This window comes from Magallana gigas, chromosome 5, assembly GCF_963853765.1.
Source record: "Magallana gigas chromosome 5, xbMagGiga1.1, whole genome shotgun sequence".
In the NCBI taxonomy this organism is placed as follows: domain Eukaryota; kingdom Metazoa; phylum Mollusca; class Bivalvia; order Ostreida; family Ostreidae; genus Magallana; species Magallana gigas.
This window is the reverse complement of record NC_088857.1, coordinates 48,887,372-48,906,860: the sequence shown is the minus strand read 5'-3', so window position 1 is coordinate 48,906,860 and position 19,489 is coordinate 48,887,372. Positions and strand designations below refer to the sequence as shown.

The window sequence follows — 19,489 nt, the reverse complement described above, 5'->3', positions numbered from 1 at the left end:
AGTATAACAATAACTGTGCAATTCACTGTTGTCTATTTTTTATGAATGTTTTAGCTGTTGTAAAAGGTATGGACAAGTTGGTGTGAATTAAAGAGATAATAAAAGCACCATGTTGTTGATTTATGAATGGCTAACCAATGAATAAAATGCCAGTGTTTTAATTATTTTAAAGAATTAATATAAATATATAATTTGATATAAGCAAATGATTTAAAGAATGATCTAGAAGGAAAATTATTATGGCAAATGCAATTCCAAATACGTCATGTACATTGTTGGGTTTAATATTTGTTTGTTATTTCTCATTGGACTGTGTTGTACAAGATAACATGGTAATCATAATGTGTTCCCTCTGCATGGTAAGACAGACTAACGATATGTTTTGCTGTCAAAACACTGCTTACTATCATTTTATATAGAACTCAAATACAGTCAATTTTGTGAAAAGAATAGGAAAAAATTATCATAGAATTTCTGAATCATTAGAAATATTTTTACATAATATTAATATATTTATTTACAAATGTACCAGATGCTGTTGACCCCACAGTGACCCCAGATTGTGATGAAGAGGGTAAAATGGGAAACGTGCATGAAGATCGTCATGTTTTAGTTTCCAAATTTTCTAGCCTGTTCAATAAAAACTCTCATTTTATGCATTTTGACATATTTGGCTTTTTCAGGGGGTAGTTAGTCAGTTATTGTGACTATATATAGGATTGTCTTTGTATAACAGACTTATGAACATGAATGGTAGAAAATTTAAACCTGCATGAAGATTTTGTGGAATATTGCAATGTATTATATGCTTCACAACATGATAGTTTTCAGAATTTTGATTTTACTTCCCATAGCTGACCCCCTTGTTGTTACTGTAGTTAGGAAATCGGATGTGAATTTTTATGATAAATGAGATCATTAGTAACACATATACATGTGCCTGGATATGATTTAAAGCTTAATTAGATTTAGGTGCTTTGTTTTATTTTTAATAAAAGTTTTTATATGTATCATGTCTGAATGAAACTTAACAGTACATGCATTCAGATAATATTCACTGTAAATGCAATTATTGTTTCATAAACTATAAAAATAAGAATTCCAAGATGGCTATTTTTTTTTTTAATCGTTAAATGCTAATTTTCTTGTCTATGATATTCAAAGAGTAAGGCTATTAATTTGAAATTAATTTTGGATTCTTGTTTGTTTAAGAAATTCCCTATGAGGTGACAGTTTGGACAAGTGACATATCAAAGGCCGGAACTGATGCCAATGTCTTCATCCAGATGTATGGTACGGAGGGAAAAACAGACGAGATAGTGCTCAACAACAGGTCCGATAACTTTGAACGAGGCATGAAAGAAAAGTTCAAGGCAAGTATCCATGAAATTTTTGATTGGTTAATAATTGCAAATATGTTTTGGAACCTATTCTCACTGCTGCAGGGAAGATACTGGTACTCTAAAGAAGATTCTTTTAGAGTTATAGAAACTCATTTTTCAATGATTTACTATATTTGGAGTACCTAGTCACATCTTTTGATCTTTATCTCAAAAGGGCAATGTAAAAAACTTTCCTACATTTATGGATTCAAGATATTAAACTATAAATCATCAATATTTAAAACAGGACATCAGAATTTAATTTTTTATTGTCTTAAATAGCTTGAGCAAAAAGATATTGGTGATTTACTAAAGATCAGAATAGGACATGACGGAAAAGGCTTTGGAGCTGGATGGCACTTGGAAAAGGTATATAACATTTTATAGTGCCTTGATATATTGACTTGGAGAAATATCTCATGGTAGAATCACCTATGAATATAGGTACTCTGTATTTCATACTTCTTATTTCATATTCATTCGCAGTTGTTAATCCAAAGAAGGCCTAAAGCAGGAACTAAAAAGAAGTCAAAGACCGGTAAGACGCCCAAGGTGGACGCTGCCCAGGAAAGGAGACAGTCCCTGATTCAGCAATATGATGACCAGGATTCAGACAGCAGTTCTTCCTCCCAAACCCCACGACGCAAGAGGAGCCTTAGGGTTAGTACATTATTGTACTGTTTTGAAAGATATGCTGAAAATATATGAAACACTGTATATCTGGGAATCTATTTTTTGTGAAAGATCAGGATTGCTAGTTGTTGGATTTTAGACCCATAAAGTTCCAAAATTTGGACATAAATTACGGAAAATAAACCCCTTTGATTCTATATTTTTGTACTTTTATAGGGACGCTCTTGTAATTTTTCTTTGAAATTAATTTTTAAGAATCGGAAATGTTTGCATTGGATCCTCATAACCACAAAATTTAAAAAAAAACATTGACAGAAACTGCTGGAAAATGAAAATTTATTGAAAATGATTTGAAAAAGTGATAATTGATATCTGGTCTTGATATGTGAGGTTATCATTGGCAAAATTTTTATTTTATTCATCAGAGGAAGTCGGATCTGAAAACGGTGCAGGAGGAGGATGAAGTCTACGATGGAGAGGAGACCATTGACTACTGGTTCTATGTCAACAGATGGTTTGCCAGCGACGAAGACGACAAACAAATCATCCGCGAGCTCATTCCTACTGACAAAGACGGAAAACCTCTCAGAAAAGCACTTGATGGTAGGAAATTTAAGTAACTTTGGGTCTGAAAAATTATTGTTGATAACAAGAGTTTCTTTTAATCTGCAAGTTCAAACATTTTCAATTGAAGAATTAACAGACTTGATATATTTTAGCATCATGATTATCTGTAGATTGGTTTGATATTCTGACTGATTCTGTTTCTGATTTGTAGATGTTGAGTACATTGTCCGTGTGTACACTGGTAAAGTAAGCGGGGCAGGCACGGACGCCAATGTATTCCTGACCCTTTTTGGCACCTACAAGAACAACCCTGTGGATTCAGGGGAGAGGCAGCTCAAAACCAGCAGCACCAACATTAATAAGTTTGAATCTGGAAAGGTAATTCCATTATGATAGCTTTTATCGAAATTTGTGTCAAGACAAAGCCGATGAATTATAAATGGCCTTTTAAAGAGGGTATTTGAAAACAATATTTGCAGCTTATTACTTACTTACCAGGTATTCTGTATTAGATTTGCAACTTAAAGAAGGTTTTAGATAATGTGATACACATGATGTTACATTTTGGACTAATATCTGATTCTTAATTGGAATGTTTAAGGAGGACATTTTCACAATAAAGGCCGTGGAACTCGGTAGTTTAACAAAGTGTCGTATTCGGCATGACAACTCAGGATTAGTGGGCGCGGCCTGGTTTTTGGACAGGGTGGAAGTTGAAGATACCAAGAACAAGAAAACGTAAGTCACTAGTGTGGAGTACATCTACCTTAACTCAGTACCAGATTGAGATGTAACATTTACAGGAAAAATATTTCTGACAAGAATCATTTACCTAAATGTATCTCTATCCTGCCTAAATATTAAAGGCGTTCAAAAACTATTGAACTGTTTGTAGATACTACTTCCTTTGTCAGCGCTGGTTGGCCAAAAACAAGGACGATGGACAAATCTGTAGAGAACTGGTACCCGTGGATAAATCTGTGCTCAAGAAACTCGAGCGAGAGGACTCGGCCAGAATGGAGGTCGCCCTGGAAACCAAAGGTCAGTTCTGATGTAATCAAAAAGGTTAAATTATACAAATACAATACAATAAAAACATATTAATGATCAGTTGAGTCACTGAACAATTTCATCATTTTATCTGGGAAATAATTTTTAGAAATTAAATACTATATGTGCTTTACTTTTGTTCCTTCTGTTAAAATGATAAACTGTGTTGAATTTTGTATCTATTTATTATTTTAACCTTGACCTTTCAGCTGCTATGACGACCTACCATGTCCATGTGATCACCGGCACAGAGTTTGGATCTGGCACGAATGCCAATGTGTTTGTCAAGCTTTACGGAGATAAGGACCATACAGGTATGTTCCCAGGAAATTTATTCCCAATACATAATTGAAGGCTTAAAAAAATAATGACAAACCATACCACACCAGTGTGTTTTTCATTGGAAAAGAAGAATATGAATCAAACAAAGATGCAATCTACATTTTACAGACAAGATTCCGCTAAAGTCATCCCTGACGTATTCTGACAAGTTTGAGGCAGGACATGATGATGAGTTTGTGTTAGAAGTTGTGAACATTGGAGAACTGGAAAAGATTGTGTAAGTATACAGAATGCATGGAGTAAAGGACAGTCAAATTTGGAATACATATATATGAACATCTTTATGAGATAAATTTCTTTTTTTTTTAAAATGTACAAATTATTTGAGAACTTGATCTTGTTTGACTTAGCATAAGCCATGATGACTCTGGGTTCCGCTCCGACTGGTTCTTGGATAAGGTCATCATTGATTGTCCTTCCCTCGGGAAATCCTGGACATTTCCCTGCAACCGGTGGCTGGCCAAGGGAAAAGACGACGGGAAAATTGAAAGGGAACTGTTTCCTCAGAATCTGGAAACTGAGGAGTACACTCCATGTAAGAATTGGACTTATTTGCTCTCCTTTTTTTACTTAGTACATTCATTGAAATTTACATGTACTGTCATTTCAGTGCCCTTAGTTTATATTTATTTTTGGTAACATTAAGATATGACAATATAACATGTCAATGTATCTTTTTTCAATGGTCATGGAATCAGTAATTGCTGAAATATTTTACTTTTTATTCTGAATTTCAGGCATTCCATATGAAATTAGAACTTACACCAGTGACAAATCTGGAGCTGATACAAGCGCTGATGTGTACGTCCAGTTGTTTGGTAAAGACATGCAGTGTACACAGCAAAAGTCCCTGTGTACGAAACAGGAGAGGTCAGGAAAGTTCAAGAAAGGTCAAGTGGACGTGTTTGTTGTGGAGGTATGTAGATCCAGAACAAGCAAGGGAAAGATAACTCTTTTATTTGTAACTACATATTACAAAGAAAAATTAAACATTGTGGGTACTTGTATATATATTTTTTGCAAACAATCACACTGTGGTTCAGATTTTGCAGCATTAATTCATTTAGAGAATATCAAAGGAATGCAATTTAGATAAATTAATGTTTTTGAAATATTTACCTATACATGTATAAACATTTATGTACATGAAATGTTACAATCAGTTGTGTAACATATGTGTCATACATGTTTCCTTTTAGCTGGAAGATGTCGGAGATCTGACCAAGTTAAGAATTGGTCATGACAATGCTGGACTGTTTGCCGGCTGGCATCTGGAGAAGGTTGAGGTTCGAACCCTCAACAATGCCTCAGGAAAGGTAAGAGCTCTAAAAGAGGTTTTGTTCATGTATTAAAGTACCGAAAGGATTTAGGGTACAGGAAATAATTACCGTATGACAGATAATGCTATGAACAAAGATGTCACTGCACAAAGAGGATTTTACTCAGAGATCTTATGATGATTATAATTAATTAAACAGCTAGAATGAGAGTGTTACCAATCTTTGCCTAATATTAAATGATAGAATTTGATTTTATGAAGGGATCACGTAGGACAAAAGTATCTCAGGTTTGTTGGCGCACCTGTTGTAGGAATTCTGTCACTTGACTTTTATTTCTCTTGACAAAGTGTTTTTTTCTTAATCTTAAATTTCTTGCATTGTGTAGCAATTTAGTTCACAATACAGACTCTTACCCTATTATGACAGCACTGTATTAACCTTCTATTTCAGAAGCCAATGTTTGTGTAAACTCTCAACAGTTTCTGTTCAAAAACTTTTTCCCCATTATTTTTTGCTTAAAAACTCAATTAATTTGACTTCTTTTTATTTATTATTTTTTCATGATGTCTTTGGTTCATTTTTCTCAAAACTTGAACACCCTGTATTTTTGGAGTGTTCTGTAGTGATCCTGTTATATATATATATGTCTACAGTCTCTACCAATAGTGAAGTCATATATTAATCAACACAACATTTACAAACCATAGTGTTAGTACATATCAATTCTAATTTAGAATTATACTAACAATTCAATGTACAAGCACTGGTTTCATTAAGCTTAAAGGTTACTCTGTTTCAAATTCTAAAAAAATGGCTTATTTGGAGATTTAATTCTTATTTTACTAATAGGTTACCATATGAATGGAGAATACATTAGAATGTTCAATAAAATTATGTAATAATATTGAGGGAATTATAAACAATGAGCTTTCCTTTGAACAGGGATCTAAACTATATGTCTTCCCGTGTAACCGCTGGCTTGCCCGTGACGAAGATGACAAGGAAATTGTGCGAGAATTGTTACCTGAAAAGATTATCAAAGAAACCATCCGTAAAGACGGGGAAGTGGAAAAGAAAGAAGTGAAGGTCAAGGACAAGCTTCAGAGTGAGTGGAGAAATCCGAGTCTTATCTCACTACATTGTGATCAAGATCTGAGTAGAACTACTGCACATTGAACTTGAAGCAGATTATTTTTCTGTGTTGCAATTCAGATCATTTTGAAACTAGTACTGAGAGATGTACTGTGTACATGTAATTCATCTACTAAGGTTAATCTAAATTTGATACACATTGAACAGTGCTTATATGTGGTTATGTTGATATTGCAGTGAAGGTATACACCGTCAATGTGAAAACAGGCGACGTCTTCCGAGGAGGAACAGATGCCAACGTCTTCATCAACATTTACGGAGAATTTGGCAACACGGGGGAAAGAAAACTAGCCCATTCTGAGACTCACATGGACAAATTTGAAAGAAATCATGTAAGTTCAATAATCTATTGATAAGAACAAGATACAGGTTTTCGTTTAAAGTTTGTTATATACTGAATCAATTTTATTCATTATTTTCTCCTCTTCAGTGTTTAAAGATGAAAAAAACTTTGCAATTCAACTCTATTACAAACAGCTTCATTAAAATGATCATCTTCATTTTCTCTTCCAGATTGATGTTTTCAAGGTGGAGGCAGCTGATCTAGGAAAAATCTACAGAGTAAAAATTTGGCATGACAACAAAAATCTAGATCCATCTTGGAACTTGGACTATGTGGAGGTGATAGATGTTGCTGATAGCAACAAGTCGTACATGTTCCACTGCGAGAGATGGCTGTCAAAGTCCAAGGATGACTGCAAGATCGAGAGGTCACTGTATGTCAAGGTAAGATTAAGGGTCAAGGTCAAATGCAGTCAGACTTCAGTGCATTGAAAATTGTGAATGGATAATTATTATAATGAAAGAGGCCATGATAAGTTAAACAAAAGTGATACATTTTTTAATAAATACATATACTTGAAATAATAGTTGAAATCTTCAAGTTTAATAGGTATCAATGTTCTGTACATCTGAGTTGAAATACTCTATATTCCTCTGTCAGGGATATGATGGTGAAATGGGCTCAAGTACAGGGACCCTCAAGTCAACTCGCTTTGGGGGATCAGTGGCCAGCTTAGAGTCGAGCATTGATCCATTCTCCAAGAGTCCCCGTGTCAAGCGGAAACAACTGATGCAAGAGGAAGAGATGGACAATCTGTCCAGGCTAGAACGTAAGTTACAAGTCCAAAGTCTGGGCTGTGATGCTAGAACGTAAGTTACAAGTCCAAAGTCTGGGCTGTGATGCTAGAACGTAAGTTACGGTACAAGTCCAAAGTCTGGGCTGTGATGCTGGAACGTAAGCTAGCAGTTCAACTTCTGGGCTTTTGATGTAATATGTCAGGCATATACATCTACATATTTACAAAGACTTGACTTGTATTAAGATCAGTACAAATCCACATGATATTATCTTGAACAATATAAGTAATTAGAACATATCCTACTTTTTCATCCAATCAGCAGTCGCTAGGTATTCTATTAACTGATGCCTTTAATCGTTAAGAATTTCTCTAAGTTCACAGCGAAGTCACATTTTCGATTGACTACTTAGAGAGTTGTAAAATAAAGAGATAATATTTGATTAGTGTGGAACTTTTGATCCGCGAATGAAAAAGAGGGTTATGTTTTAAGAAAGTTAGGTCATATTGAGTAAAATTTATGCGATTAAGAAGGGGTTGGTCGGTTCACTCCCTCCGCCCCCTTCTTAATCGCGTAAATTTTACTTACCTGTAATATGACCTAACTATTACATAGTATTTTTCTTCCACATATGTCATAAAATCAGTAATTTACTCAGTAATCTGTAAATATTTGTACTAATTTTAATTATCATTTTTTGATTCAGAAATTCCTTATAGTGTTAAGATCTGGACCGGGGAAGGAGAGGATAATGGTACGGATGCCAATGTGTGGATAGTTATTTTTGGAACCAAGAAGTTACACACAGGGACCCAGTATCTGGAGTTTGCTCAGAGTGGGGACAAGTTTGAGCCAGGATCAGTGAAGACCTTCTCATTTGATGCACCAGATGTTAATGAAGTGAAGAGAATTAAGGTAGAGTGAGGGTTATGCTGTATTTCAGATGAGTTTGCAATCATGTATTTAAAAAATTTGGCAATCACACCCTGTTTTTAGCTGGATTAAGACTTAAAATTTTTGTTTCAAACTCGACCTCTTTTCTTAGTTAAATTTTGATAAGTCCTTAACTTTTTTCTTCAATGAATATATAATCATTTGACCTAGAATTAATGAATAACATGAAATGAAATTAGGATTAATTGGAGACGGTATGACTTCATTTTAAGTAATTAGCCTACTGACCATTAATTGACTGTAATTTTTACTCTTCCACAGCTCGGACACGATGGCACCGCCCCCGGCAGTGGCTGGTTTGTTAAACAGGTCAGCGTGGACATGCCCACTAAAGGCAAGAACTTCCTGTTCTCATGCGGCCAGTGGCTGGCAAGGGATAAGAGTGATGGAAGGACGGAGCGGACATTCTCATTGGACGAAGGAATGAGCTCCATTACCTCCTATAGACCAAGTAAGTGTTCTCATCAAGGTGTTTGGGTAGGAGGTGCATAATGAAATAAATTTTCTAACATTTCTAACACTTAATGACATTTGATTGCATTGTTAAATTTCAGTGATCATATTTTAGGAGTGTTAGAACATTAAAGTAGTAAGAATATTGGTTAAATGAGAGAGAGAGAGAGAGAGAGAGAGAGAGAGAGAGAGAGAGAGAGAGAGAGAGAGAGAGAGAGAGAGAGAGCGAGCGCACTTGCAAATGTAAATAAATCTGAAGGTTTCTAGCATATTAAAATTTCATTGTTTTAATATATGGAATGGGAATGAAAAAAAAATGGGAATTGGCCAATTCTACCACAAATTTGAAATATAAATTGGTTTTCCAGAGGTTACATATGAGTGCACAGTGGTGACCGGTGATGTGGATCATGCGGGGACAGACATGAAGATCATGCTCTCCGCTTCAGGCGATAAAGGAACCACAACTCCGGTGGAACTTGAAAAAGCCTCTGATAGATTTGAAAGAGCCAGGGAGGATAATATAAGAGTAGGCTGCAATTACAGCTATTTCAAATGGCTAAGAGATGGTTTAAATATAAATGTTGATGTGTATATTTATTGAATTTTTTTATTGTTTGTTTTAGCTTGAGTTGGAAGATGTAGGAGCCTTAAAGAAAATCCGTGTGGAGACATCGGCCAGTGGAAGCCGCCAGAGCTGGTTCTTAGAAAGGGTAGGAATGCTTTCTTTGTTTAGGTTTCTACACAATATGATTCATTGCATAATCAAAATAGTGTAAGCTATTATGTGTACATAGCTAGATTGTTTATATTTGTTTTCAGATTGACATGTTCAACACTGCCACTGGTGTGAAGTATAAATTTGAGTGCAACCAGTGGTTTGGAAAGAAGAGTGAAGATAAAAAATACTGGAGAGACATTCCAGCCACCAAGCGAGGCAAAGAGGTCATTTCTAGTAAGTATATATGGGCACACATCACCCAATGAATGAACGACTGTCAATATTGCTTAAATAGTATTCATTGGAAATGTGTGATGAATCAAATTATAAAACTCAAAAGTGTAAGGTATTCAAGTGAATTAATTTTATTTAAGATTTGAATAAAGTTAATGATTAAAATTCCTTTATGATATTTACAGAACAATCATGAAATACTTAAGTATGTGGTTGATTTAAATGTTTTTTTTAATTTGAAGCTTCTGCTTATGATAGAACCATTTTAACAAGAGCTTGGACTTTGGGTAGTTGTGTCAAACAGCAATGTGATGAAGACCTGTCTATTTCTATTCTTGCTACTTAGCCATGGCTCTTTGGAATCAATAAGATTGGTCTGGCGTTTGAGCTAAGACTACACATTTTGTACTTAAACTCAAAACCAGCTTCATTTTTAACTTGTTTTGATACAAGAAATAGTTATGTCCTACCGAAAGTCCAAGGTCTTGTTAAAATGGTTCTAAATTTGGGCTGAATGATTTAGATTATCAGATACGAGATGTTGATGTATTTAGATCTTCATTATCAATTCCCCTATTTTATTTCCAGGAACAACGTACAAGATCTCTGTGAAGACCTCCAATGTACCTGGGGCTGGCACGGACGCCAATGTGTACGTCATTCTTTTCGGCTCAAACGGTGACACTGGAGAACTCCATCTGAAGAAATCGGAGACCAACAAGAGTCCGTTTGAAAATGATCAGCTGGATGTGTTTACGCACAATGACATGCTGAGTATTGGGGAGATGTCAAAGTGCCGGGTGTGGCATGACAATAAAGGTATGTGGAATATCGTGCACATTATTTCCCAGAAATAATGATCCTTAATCTTTTCCTCTATATTAACTTTAATTTATTTATTTCTTTTTGATCAGAGTTTTTCCCCTTTGCATGTATTTCTTTGAAAAATAATGAACTTTTCTCACATTTTGTACAGTACCATATTTACAATACTTGTACTTACTGTCCGTGGTTTTCTTTAATTCCCTACTTTGGTAAATTACATGTAATATTGTGTACCGTTAATCTGCATGTTTTGACTGATTCGTTGATGTACTAATTTTTGATGTACTAATTTTCCTTTCTTTTCCTTTTCTTTCTAAGAACTTCTAGGTAACTATAAGTCTTTCTAGATCTTGTACTTTGGCTTTCTACTACAAACTTTATATAGCTACCCTAGTATTATTTGATCATGTTTTCTTATTGTAGTACAATAAAACTGCCTATAAAGATGTTCTAATTTAGTGGTTTATGCATATAATACATGTAAAGTATTTTAAAATTGACCCTGACTAGAAATGCATGGGTTCTAGGAGTATACGAAGAAAGATCTGCTCATAACAGAGACAGTACTAAGTACATGTACTTACAATGTTCATAACATTGACAGTACTAAGTACATGTACTTACAATGTTCATAACATTGACAGTACTAAGTACATGTACTTACAATGTTCATAACATTGACAGTACTAAGTACATGTACTTACAATGTTCATAACATTGACAGTACTTACAATAGTTCTGATATATGTTATTCTTGTCTATGTTACCTTTGTTTAAAACTCCTTGTTGAAGTCTTTTGTAATTGAGTGCATTAGATAAGTTGCCTTGCCCTCAGTGTGTGTGAATTGTTATTTACTGTTTGTTTTAGTATTACAGTTTTTTTTAGTGCTATAGATCCATGTGTGATTCAATATCATAGAGTTTAAGTTTTTCGCCCCCTTCTATTGGTACCTTGAGATAATTGACCCTCAAATTATATACACTCTGCACTAAACTATGAATATGTAAAAGTTGTTCAAAACTGGCAATTTAATTCTCTTGAAAGGTAAAGCAAGGTATTCAATGTATATTATGTTCCATGAGCTTACACTTTCATACAGTTACAAGTATCTGCTTCTGCTTAGTATAACAACATTATACATACAATGCAACACTGCTATCACACAAAAGTCATCGTTAAAAGTCATTAGGCAAGTAAAACTTTTTATGTACATATATATAGTATTTTATTTCCCCCTTCCTTTTCAAAAGAAGAACTGTAATTGTTTGAATTACATGCCAAGGATATTTTTTTGTCTACCTTGAATATGTGGAAGGCATTTTCAAAAGTTTAAAAATGTTTAATATATAAAGTAACATAGTATTTCTTGAATTTCCTGTAGGTTTTGGAGCTGCCTGGCATTTAGACTACATAGAAGTGGAGGACATGTCCAGCAGGAAGAAGTACACGTTCCATTGCGGGAAATGGCTGTCCAAAAAGGAGGACGACAAACAGATTGTAAGGGAGCTGACCTGTGCAACACGACCCCTGACCCCAGGGGGGCAGGATGAAACTGGTGGGTGTATGAAGCCGTTTGTTTAAAAATAGTTAAAAACTATCTTAATGTTTGCGCAGTAAATAAGATGGAATGAGAAGATGCTTCTCCAACAAGTTCAGGATTTTGTATTTGTATAATTATATAGAATTGAATTATAAAACCCATTAGTTCTTCATATCACAATCCCCCCCCCCCCCCCCCTTCGGGAGAAAAAATGTGAATAAAATCCCTAAATTAGAGACATAATTGTTTGGCTCCTGTCATTTTAGTTTATGAAATTGAGGTGAAGACAGCTGACAAAGAGAAGGCCAGCACTGTACACAATGGCTGGCTGATTATCAAGGGCAAGAAAGGAGAAACCAAAATGAAGATGAAGAACAGTGCCAGGGATAAAATACTCAGAAGGTATACTGACTTAATGACCCATGGAAAAAGTCATCAACTACAACACAATGTTTGTAAGGATGAAGATAATACTGATTTAAAGGATATTTTGTTAATACCAACTCCTTTGTTTTTTCAGAGGTGACACCAACTCCTTCAGCCACAGCTGTAAGAACCTGGGCAAGATACAGAAGGTGATCGTGGGGGCGTACGAGCGAGAGGACAAGCCTCTTCAGGACCTGGAAGGCAAGGACGCCATGTGGTACTGTTACCAGGTCTCCGTCACGGACACCAGCACCGGGGACAAGTACGTGTTCCCGTGCAAGGACTGGGTCGAGATCGGGTCATCTCCATTCAAGCGTAGCATGGGCAAAGAACTGGAGCTTAAGGATGTGGAGCAGAGCCAGGTGTCTGTTGTGAGAAGTAAGTGTAGGAATGAGCCACTCAAGTGTATGACAGGGAGATTAAAGTGTATGACAGGGGCGTTCAAGTGTATGACTGGGGAATTCAAGTGTTTAACTGGGGTATTCAAGTGTATGACTGGGGAATTCAAGTATATGACAGGGGTGTTCAAGTGTATTACTGGGGGATTCAAGAGTATTCTGTTGTTTGAGTCACAACTTGAAACAGTCTTGAATTCTCAGGTTTTTTTCAGTGATGACTTACCTGTGTATGTTGTACTAATCATTAAATCTCCAAAAAGTATACCTAATATTAAAAATTTTACATTACAGGTCTTGCCTCTGTGAAGTATCAGATTGTAGTCTATACAGGAGATGTATTTGGTGCTGGAACAAATGCCAATGTGTACCTAACAATTTACGGAGCCAATGGGGACTCAGGAAAGCGAGTTCTGGAGCAGAGCTGGAGGGATCTCTTCGAGCGAAACCAAATCGACAAATTTGAGATTGAATGTCTTGATCTAGGTAAATTGACAATTTGATACAAATTTATTTTATTCTAGATTAAAAGAATAGTATAGCAGGCAATTTTTTAAAAACTTATTGTCTTGTTGCTTGGATTTACATGTACACATATTGCTTTTGTCATTCAGGAGAAATTGAAAAAGTTCGAATCGAGCATGACAACAAGAATTTCCGACCTGCCTGGTTCCTGGATAAAGTGGAGGTTACCAACCTGGGAACAAACGAGAAGAAAACTTTCCCATGTAAGCAGTGGCTTGATAAAGACCGAGGGGATGGAGCCATTTCTAGAGAACTACTTCCTGTTGACTGAGCCAGTTTAGCAGTTACTCCCCCTCTAACATTTCCAAATCATTTGGACTTTTTCCAGCAATTGTTTGAAAAGACATTTTGTTATGAATGAGCATGAACATCAACTAATCTACTGACACAAACTGCATAAATGTTTGCAGAAGTATTTAGTAATGAACATGATGAATGAAACATTAATATACTCATGAACCAATTAAATCAAAATGGACCTTTTCATTCCAACGAAAAACCAGGGACGTATATATTTCTCTGGAAAAACCTATTTATGGAATTTTTAGACCTTAGTGATAGCAATATTGAATGATAAATATTGTTATATGAACCAGGATGTTATATATTTATAGTTATATCGCTGTATATTTAAGAGCACAAAGTTTTATATGACTTTTTGAATATTTTTTTATGAATGAAAGGCTGTGCTTATACTTTTGCGAATTTTACACGAGAAACAAGAATATTTTATTTGATTTAATATTTTAGATCAAGTTTGTATATTTTACTTTAATTTTCCATCCAATTGTATTCCGTCTGTCAGAAGGGCATTCCATTTGACTGGTTCCCGTCTTTTTTTTTTAATGCGTATTACAATTACTGGTACCCTTGTCCTTCTGTTTTACATTCCTACCAAGCTGTGATAAAATACATACAGGTATTGTGGTATATGTCGTGTGGAGTCCCTGTTCTGTAGTCTCTGTTTTAGATACTGTAGCTTCGTTTTATTGTGAACTTTGACCTGGTTATGTTTGTGCCTTTATATTTGAAATCTAATGCCCTAGTTTTCTTCTTGTTACTGCTGGGAAAGATTTTTTTTATTGATGTTTTATGTGCATTTCATTACATTTTCACTATTTGTCCTATAATGTCCTTGTGAATGTACCGGTATGTATGATAGAAAGACTGAAAATTTTTACTCTGTCTTAATCAATTGTATAATCGCTTGCTGCATTCTTGCATCAAATCATTTCAAAGCTATACAATAATTGATATTCTGACACAAGTCTTGTGGACGGTTAAATCTGCATGGAACGAATTTTCTGCTGTTTACATAGGAATGTTCTGTGTTGTTTAAGCAGACCTCAGAAGATTTAGTACTGTAGATCTGGCAATGGATTTTAAATCTCTTGAAAACTTATTTCTATATACACTATAGTTTGGTGTTTGTGCATGTATATAAATCTTATAGATTCTATGATTATGAATTGTTTATTTATTATCTAGTCATATTGTCTACGTAATTTATTAGTTACTTAAATTTGTTTGTGACCATCAATAATACAATAATATAAATAATATTTGCCAGACTTGTATATATATATAGAATAGGATTAACGAAGGTAGTTAGAATCCATGTTTGAACTGATTATTAAATTGCTTTATCAATATTTATATGATATTTATGTACAATATGCTGTATATAATTGTAGTTTATGAAAATGCTTGACGAGACATTTTAATGGTGAAAACACTGGTTCATATCTTCACGCTGTTCTGTTAACAAGATTTTAGACTTTAATGAACTATCATTTATCGCTTAGTGCCATGGATGCAGAGTAGTCAAAGAGTCATGGTGTACTGGTGAATTCTGAATAATATTCTTACAGAATAAAAAATACTTGAAAATGCATTATCTTATATTTTTTCTGGGTGTTATCAGTTGTAAAATCAAATGTGTTGCCCTGAATGAAAAATGTTAAAATTGAAAAATTGAGGAATTTTGACATCAGTTGATAAGTTTCGGCAGTTTGTATTTAATTCTTAACCATCAGTCTCTGGCATTTTCAGTTCTTTACATGTACGAGGAAATCAACTAGTCAATGAAAACATTTTGATGTGGAAGGTTATTTTATTTATTCCAAATATCAATTCAGTGTAGAATGAATGAACTAATTTTTTTTTAATAATATTGGAATGAAACTTGTGTATCAGGTCAGCTAATCTTGGAAATGATACTGGATTCTGTCCAGAAAATAAAGGGAGCCAGGCATCTACATTAGTTTTTATCTTCAGTGGGACTCTCCTTGGTTTTTTGTTGAGTTTCATTTAAGTGTAGTACATTATTTTGTTTTGAATTGGTATGAAAATATAATTAGCATAAACAATGTGTTACAACCGAGTCTGATTAAATTAATTCTTATAATAAAAAAAATTTTAGTGACTTATAAGGTCAAGTTTATGTGCACTGGGTTATGTCCCTTGGGAGCACAATATTCTGGACTTTGAACTAGCAGTTGCAGTGTGAAGCCTCCTTCCAAAACATTTCATTAATTTACTAAATGCTCATCTACTGAATCTGAGATATTCATGCATACATATGCACATGTAATATCTAGATCTTCACTGAAATCATTGATTTATCTTCATGTTGAAAAACAAATTCTACAGTCAAGCACATGGAGTCAATGAATACCAGTTCAAATAAAAACTTAATTCATAAATATCAAATCAGCTTTTATTATGCAAAATATAAATTTATCATTTGTCATATATCATAATATACACATAAATTTAGGCAACACAAAATATTATTCCAAGTTGTGTAAAAGGCTACACTATAAAAACAACTGCAAAAAGTAAGTTCTCCAGTCCCTATCATACATTGATGGGAACTTTTCATACATCAGTTACATTACTTCCATGGAAAAAAATAAAACCTAGAAAAAGGTAGTGATAAAGTGTTTTTTAAACTTCCAAAATCTATCAAAGGTGTTTAGGCAAACACAATATTGAATAAACAAAAGAAAACACTTTTTGATTCACAAGTGTTGATCTTCCACATGTACAATATATGCAAGTTTTGCAAAAATATCTTGCATGTAAATGAATATCCAGTTCAAGAGTTTGAGATTCATTGAAAGCATTTTATTTCAAATGCTCAGTATAGGATATGATACTTCTATCTACCGGTATAATTCACTCATTGTGTATTCAAATTTGGCTCAGCACTTATACTGTGCACCAAAGAGTTCCTAAATTCAGCTCTTCTTGGTTTGAGTTTACATATTAAGGTGCACCATTAAATCGATCCCTAAATGTCAATACAACAACACCACGTCTCCACACTCAGCCATTCAACCTCAGGAGAATAATTAGAGCTGCTGTCACAATCAACAACAAAACCTGAAACAAATTGAACGATAAGTACATATGAAATGCACAGCTAAAAAAGGGGATGCCCTTCATTATAAAAGTATCTCTAAGTCAAGAGCAGAGAGTCTGATGAGTCTGATACTTACATGAATGGCCCCGATCACCACACACACAAGTCCCAGGAGTAAGTAGTTCTCCTTCAGCCAGTCCTTGGCATCTTCAACACAACCCTGATAAAAAAAAATATGATTAAGATATCAATCCTAATATCAAATTCTTCATTTGAAAGAATAATTTCTACTAAGAATTTTATTTAAACATTATTTTAATTAAATGTCATTTTTTAATTGCTCCATTGAATAAGAAGTGGAAAAACAGATTCAAGTTATAAGTTCCAAGATAATTTTAAAAAAAATCCTATTGATTAAAATACAAGTACAACCACTGAAGAAAAGTATTACAAAACTTGTGTTCATCAATGTATGAAATGCAGGATTTTAAGAAAAACCTACAATCCTCCAGGCAGCCATTGATCCAGACTCCCCACAATCCGGATATCCACAACAGGAGTCCGGAATAGAAGAGGGAACATTTACATCGTAGACGCCCATCCAATCCGTGTAATTATGAACTCCACAGCATTCATACTGTCAAACAGAAAACAAATTACAATCATAAATATCTACATTGATATCTCGGATATTAATTACTAGATTAAATTATCAAATCTATTGACCAAAGAAGTTCTGTGAATTTGATGTTTATTGAAATACCATACATATAGGAGTGTAATTTTCACCCCTCTACATGCAAACAGTTTCACCCAGTCTTATATTTCAGACACAGTTGTTTTTAAAGAGAGATAATATGAGACATTGGAATTCGCCCAGTAACAAATTCACCAACTGACAATGAGGGCGAAAGGGGCTAAAATAAAACAGGAGCAAATTTTTTCCTGTATACAGTAGCTGTATATACAGCCATGCAAATACCAGAATTATTTTGATTTTTGGTAAATGACATATGTTAAAGGGGAGAGGACAATTAAAATTTTTTTTTGTATATAATGTCTTACCTGACTTCAAATAAAAAAACCCCCTCAAATATCACAGTCAAACAACATACATGTACGAATATCTGTAAATGTATATTGTTTTCCTGATCAATTTCAAACTGACCTTTTCTTGCACTGTGTCCCAGGCTATTCTCCTCTTTGTGTCTTTTAGCCCGGTCCTTAAATCCTCCTCAATTATCTCCTCTATCTGTCCGGTGGAGAAGAACAAAAGTTTCAATCATTTGTGGCGAGAGAAAAACAAGAAGCCCAACTTCACAGAGAGGATTAACGCAGTCAATGAATTCATGAATGAATATATCATGTAGAATACTTACTTTGTTTCTGTAAATGTATGCGATAATTCCTGCAGCAATCTCTAGACAGAAGATAATAAGGACCGAAAAAAAGTACTGGAAAAGACCAATAAAAAAACTAAGCAAATTGAGCAAATGATATTTAGTACATTTAATTATTCACACATGAGATATAGGTAAATTACAATATTATTAAGCATTCTAGTGTTTGTGAATGTGTATGAAAGCTAGCATTCTAGGATAAAATATAAAATTCTCACCAAACTGAGAATGAATTTACTCTTCATCCATAGCCCCCAGAATCCTATTAAGGAGACCACCACAACAATGATTCCTGCGGACACACATAAGGCGGTGCCCGTCTCGAATTCACGGCTGTCCAGGAGTTCAGTATACACGGATCGTGAGACCTTCAGGTAAACGCCCACAATGAATACTGCCAGGCCCATCAACTGCAACAAAGGGGGTAATAAATAATTCATTCATGTACATGTAGCTATAGCTTATACATATATTAGATTCACAATTAAAACTCCCAAATGTATATGATGTATATGACTATAAGTTTTCCCTGTTTCCTTAAATTTTAATCTCCCAAACCAATTGCTGGTTAGTTAATTCATTTGGCTAAAATTCCAACAGACATAATTTTTCACTGGTACCGAAATTTCTTTACTGAGAATTTAGATTACAAAATCTGATATGTTCAGTATGGGGAATGGCAATGAATTGCACAAACCAGAAATATTGTGTTGGAAATCCCAAACACGATCTCCTTCACTGGCAATCCTGCAAATAGAATAACCAAAAATTATTCCTTATATCATAAGTAAATTTCATACATAGTTCATTAAAAAAAGTGTGAACTGAAAAAATAGAAGCATTCATTTCACTCAACATCTATAGTCTAACGTTATGGATTGTACTGTCCAGAATATTTAATTTAAGCGCGAAATTAATTACTGTGTCAACGAATTAGACCTATAATAGTTTTTTGATGAAAGTTCATTCAAACATCTTACCTGAACCGCTTTTGTAGCCCATGTTTTCAGGTGTGCCGACACGGTGTTGTGTTTACAGGATCGATCTATTTATAACTAAAACCTGTAGAACAAGTTTTCTTCTGTGTGCTATATATATCACAAGCGAAATTTCCGCTCCCGCCAAATTTGAATTCCACTCATGAATACGATGAACAATTTTC

At 34.4% G+C, this 19,489-nt stretch overlaps 2 protein-coding genes across 7 annotated transcripts in view; one reads left to right on the top strand and one right to left on the bottom strand.

Moving 5' to 3' along the window:
• The window catches only part of LOC105343219 (lipoxygenase homology domain-containing protein 1), a 32,132-nt gene extending 16,678 nt beyond the window's left edge, over positions 1–15,454 (top strand). For 2 of the 6 annotated variants that reach the window (XM_066086053.1, XM_034462614.2), the window contains 29 exons: positions 533–574; positions 1,213–1,373; positions 1,665–1,751; positions 1,869–2,042; positions 2,441–2,618; positions 2,794–2,960; positions 3,184–3,320; positions 3,478–3,623; positions 3,842–3,946; positions 4,083–4,191; positions 4,325–4,509; positions 4,712–4,890; positions 5,174–5,290; positions 5,515–5,541; positions 6,197–6,359; positions 6,584–6,738; positions 6,920–7,132; positions 7,350–7,518; positions 8,193–8,401; positions 8,702–8,891; positions 9,262–9,422; positions 9,520–9,606; positions 9,716–9,848; positions 10,437–10,667; positions 12,056–12,229; positions 12,481–12,616; positions 12,735–13,018; positions 13,330–13,521; positions 13,650–15,454. In XM_066086053.1, the coding sequence (XP_065942125.1) occupies positions 533–574; positions 1,213–1,373; positions 1,665–1,751; positions 1,869–2,042; positions 2,441–2,618; positions 2,794–2,960; positions 3,184–3,320; positions 3,478–3,623; positions 3,842–3,946; positions 4,083–4,191; positions 4,325–4,509; positions 4,712–4,890; positions 5,174–5,290; positions 5,515–5,541; positions 6,197–6,359; positions 6,584–6,738; positions 6,920–7,132; positions 7,350–7,518; positions 8,193–8,401; positions 8,702–8,891; positions 9,262–9,422; positions 9,520–9,606; positions 9,716–9,848; positions 10,437–10,667; positions 12,056–12,229; positions 12,481–12,616; positions 12,735–13,018; positions 13,330–13,521; positions 13,650–13,831 (4,493 nt within the window). In that variant the 3' untranslated portion in view covers positions 13,832–15,454. The remainder of the gene's footprint in view (positions 1–532; positions 575–1,212; positions 1,374–1,664; positions 1,752–1,868; positions 2,043–2,440; positions 2,619–2,793; positions 2,961–3,183; positions 3,321–3,477; positions 3,624–3,841; positions 3,947–4,082; positions 4,192–4,324; positions 4,510–4,711; positions 4,891–5,173; positions 5,291–5,514; positions 5,542–6,196; positions 6,360–6,583; positions 6,739–6,919; positions 7,133–7,349; positions 7,519–8,192; positions 8,402–8,701; positions 8,892–9,261; positions 9,423–9,519; positions 9,607–9,715; positions 9,849–10,436; positions 10,668–12,055; positions 12,230–12,480; positions 12,617–12,734; positions 13,019–13,329; positions 13,522–13,649) is intronic. The other 4 variants (XM_066086056.1, XM_066086055.1, XM_066086054.1 and 1 more) reach the window with 3 other exon arrangements.
• An 811-nt stretch (positions 15,455–16,265) lies between these two features.
• Positions 16,266–19,441, bottom strand: LOC105322072 (tetraspanin-9). The gene is made up of 8 exons (XM_011420594.4): positions 19,308–19,441; positions 19,025–19,074; positions 18,546–18,737; positions 18,307–18,381; positions 18,096–18,179; positions 17,430–17,564; positions 17,064–17,147; positions 16,266–16,947 (listed from the first exon to the last, which is right to left on the bottom strand). Exons 1-8 carry the CDS (start codon positions 19,327–19,329, stop codon positions 16,891–16,893), a joined length of 699 nt encoding a protein of 232 aa, XP_011418896.1. The 5' UTR covers positions 19,330–19,441; the 3' UTR covers positions 16,266–16,890.
• Between the last annotated feature and the right edge of the window lie 48 nt (positions 19,442–19,489).